Here is a 3569-nt window from a genome sequence, read left to right on the forward strand (position 1 = left end):
TGGCTGCTGGCAACTTGTGCAGCCACCTGCCGGCGTCGATGGGGAGGAGATCCGCCGTAGCATGCTGCTACTGCTACTCCTACCCCAGCGCGACGTGGACGTGCCAGGCGCCACCGGCCAGCGCTGGCTTATCGGCTTTGCGCGACACGACCGCACGGAGCGATCCATGGCTTTGGGTGACACCGGCTTATGCCAACTCCACCACGCGATTCTATCCTGTCCGCTTCCGTCCATTTGGGATAAAAGGAACAAATAAAACGGCCCAGCGCGCGGGCGCAAACGGATAAATGTCCGGATTGCGTCCGCTTTCGATCCATCTCCGACCCAAACTTGCACTCGGTTTCGGGTGAAACGAACGCGCGTGGACGGCCTCGACGCACGCCCTTATCCCCCCGTGGCCCGCCTGTCGGGGACACTAACAGTCCCTCCGCTCCCAACGCTTCACCCTTTCTCCCCGTCCCGCTCCGCCGCCGGCGCCGCCGCTATTCTCCGTCCGTCTCCTCAGCGCGCAGCCCCCCCGCCGTCCGTACCAAACCACGTCTCGACATGGCCGCCACCACGCCCACGCTTCCACCGTAGTTTTGGTCGTCGATCGGAGGAGGTTTGGCCCTCGCCGTCCTTGCCGGTGGCAGAGGGGACACGACTGCCGGCGACGTACCACGGCGGCCGAGGCAGATTCCCACGAGAGCTCCAGAGCGGCCTGTAGCCGGCCGGCAACCACCCTGCTGCGTCGAGGTGATCATCGCGGCCTCTTCGCCACCACGAGCGCAAGGTGTTCGACCTTTTACCAACAAAGGTATGGACAGTGGAGACGAGTTTTTCTACCATCACTTCCTTTGTTCATCGGACGATTCGTCGTCGGATGATGACGATCTTGTGGTGGCTGCACTGGTCGTTTACGACCATAATCAACGGCAGCTTTCTCGGTACAGGGGGTCAGTCCCTGGCCGTGCTCCCAACCAGAACCTCAACAGGGAGATAGGCCAGGCCCTGCTCTATGCAGATTACTTTGCCAACACCCCGCTCTTCAGACCGGATAAATTTCGTCGCCGTTTTCGTATGGCCAGGCATGTGTTCAGTCGTATCCGAGAGGGAGTGGTTGCTCATGACCCATACTTCGAGTGCAAGACGGATGCCCTTGGCAAGCTTGGATTCTCCTCCTACCAGAAATGCACCGCGGCCATCCGCATGCTTGCATATGGAATTCCAGTCGATCTGGTGGATGAGTATGTGCGTATGAGTGAGACAACATGTCTGATGTCAATGTACAAGTTTTGCCAGGCTGTGATCGAGGTCTTTGGCCCAGAGTACTTGAGGCAGCCAACTGCCGCTGATACAGAGAGATTGTTGGCGACCAACGCAGCTAGAGTCTTTCCAGGTATGCTTGGCAGCATAGATTGTATGCATTGGGAGTTGAAGAACTGTCCATTTTCTTGGCAGGGCCAGTACAAGGGGCATGTTAACGGGTGCACTGTCATATTAGAAGTGGTGGCATCATAAGATCTTTGGATATGGCATTCTTTCTTCGGCATGACAGGTTCTCACAATGATATCAATGTGCTGCAGCGTTCTCCAGTCTTCGCGAGGCTTGCAGAAGGCCACTCCCCACCTGTCAACTTTGAGATCAACGGCCACCATTACAACAAGGGATACTATCTAGCAGATGGTATATATCCTCAGTGGTCAACTTTTGTGAAGACAATTTCGAAACCCCAAGGTGAGAAGAGAAAGAGATTTGCCCAAATGCAAGAAAGTGTTAGAAAGGATGTGGAACGTGCTTTTGGTGTGCTTCAATCCCGGTGGAGTATCGTTCGAAACCCTGCACTGTCATGGGATGAAAGGAATCTTTGGGAGGTGATGACTGCTTGTGTGATCATGCACAACATGATCGTCGAGGACGAGCGTGATGAGAGTATCTTCGACCAAGGATTTGATTATCAAGGTGAAAATATTGAGCCCCTGCACCAAGACCCGGCCACATTTGAACAGTTTGCCTAATTCCACCGTGAGATGCGTGATTGGCACACTCATGTGAATCTTCAAAATGATTTGGTTGAGCACGTGTGGGATCACGTTGGCAACCAATAGATGTATTTGTCCATTTTATGTTCAGTCAAGACAATTTCGATTTAGTTGTAAAACTATTTTATTAAAGACAATTTCAATTGGGTTGTAAAACTATTTTAATTTTCAGACAAATATTTGGGTTCAAAACTAGTTTTAATGTAAATTTGGGCAATTATTGGCCCTGACGGACAGGATGGGGGCAAAAGGATGCGCGCGCGCTGGGCGCACGGCCACCGCATCCCAGGACAGGCCCGGACACGACCCCAAATCCCTATTCAAAGGGACAAAAACAAAACAAAACGGACGTCTGTTTGAAGTCGCGCGGTGGAGTTGGCCTTACGACGCTCCACCCGTCCTTGACGCATCTCCTGGAGAAAAGAGGGCCCGTAGTGGTTGCCGTGTAACTATGCCTGCCGTACGTACCACACGCTCTGAGCCTGACCAGGAAGCTAGCGGCGCCGCACGGGCACGGCGAACGGCGGCCACCCTGCAACTTTTACTGCTGCCTGCCTTTACCCGCCCACGACCGCGTGACGGAAGCGAGGACCGTAGGTGCGGGCGTGCAGGAGAATCAACGCAGAAAATAGTGATCTACTCCCCGTAGCGGCAGCAGCGGTGGTAGAGTAGGGCTGGAGGGAGGGGTGAGCGAGCGGCGGTGTAGATGGGCATGGCTCGCACGAGGGCGGACGAGTAGCGTGCGTAGACGGGTGACCACGGATGAGACCTCTCCCAATGCATCCAATGCATTGGTGCTAAAGTGGGGTGCTAAGTGCATTAAAATGCTTAGCAACTAATGTCTCTAATGCATTGGTCCTTAGGTTTTGTAGCTAAGCCTTCTCTATTTAATTGTTTAGCAATAAATTTTTTTTATGTATTGGTTGGTAGTCTTTTTATCTAGGTCCACGTGCTTAGCGTTGGTTCTTAGCCTGGTCACAATGGGGAGGAACTTAGAGCAAGTATAATAAGCCTAGTCAGCTGGCTATAAGGTTTTACATGTCAGCAAAAATCCTTGCTGGAGGAGTGAGAAACGAAGAGAGCGAGAAGAGCCGGCGCTCCGTGTATCGTCCGGCTGCAGCTCAATCTTCGATGCAATACAGCCAGCATGCAGCCGGCGTGAGTGCTAAACGCAAGAGCTCCGTCTTTCCTGCCAATCATGTGAGCCTGTTTGACCTTCTTTACATGCAAACATTGAATAGTATAGTCCATCTAATAGCCAGCCTACAGCCAGCCTATTATACTAGTAGTCTTTTATCAAGCCTTTGGATGATGTGGCACCCATATACAGCCAGCAGCAGGCTCTTCTATTAGCCATGCTCTTAGGAGTAACATCACACACTTCAATACAACTTTGCTTATGTGTCACATATTTAATGAAGAGAGAGGTGCTTGTGGTAACTAGCTAAGTTATCGGAACATCACACACTCCAAGAAACAATGAGTCTATAACCTAATAAATACATTGTTGCATGACACTACATAGATGTTCCTACCCACTGTGAAGG

General features: G+C 52.1%; 1 protein-coding gene across 1 annotated transcript; it reads left to right on the forward strand.

The window, feature by feature from the left end:
- Nucleotides 1-798: 798 nt before the first annotated feature.
- LOC125532984 (uncharacterized) lies at nucleotides 799-1998 on the forward strand. Its single transcript, XM_087538895.1, has 2 exons — nucleotides 799-1378; nucleotides 1538-1998. The coding sequence occupies exons 1-2, from the start codon at nucleotides 799-801 to the stop codon at nucleotides 1996-1998; spliced, it is 1041 nt and encodes a 346-aa protein (XP_087395021.1).
- The last annotated feature ends 1571 nt before the right edge of the window (nucleotides 1999-3569 follow it).

The sequence above is a fragment of the Triticum urartu genome, chromosome 1A (genome assembly GCF_056163025.1).
Source record: "Triticum urartu cultivar PI428250 chromosome 1A, HENAU_Tu73, whole genome shotgun sequence".
NCBI lineage: Eukaryota > Viridiplantae > Streptophyta > Magnoliopsida > Poales > Poaceae > Triticum > Triticum urartu.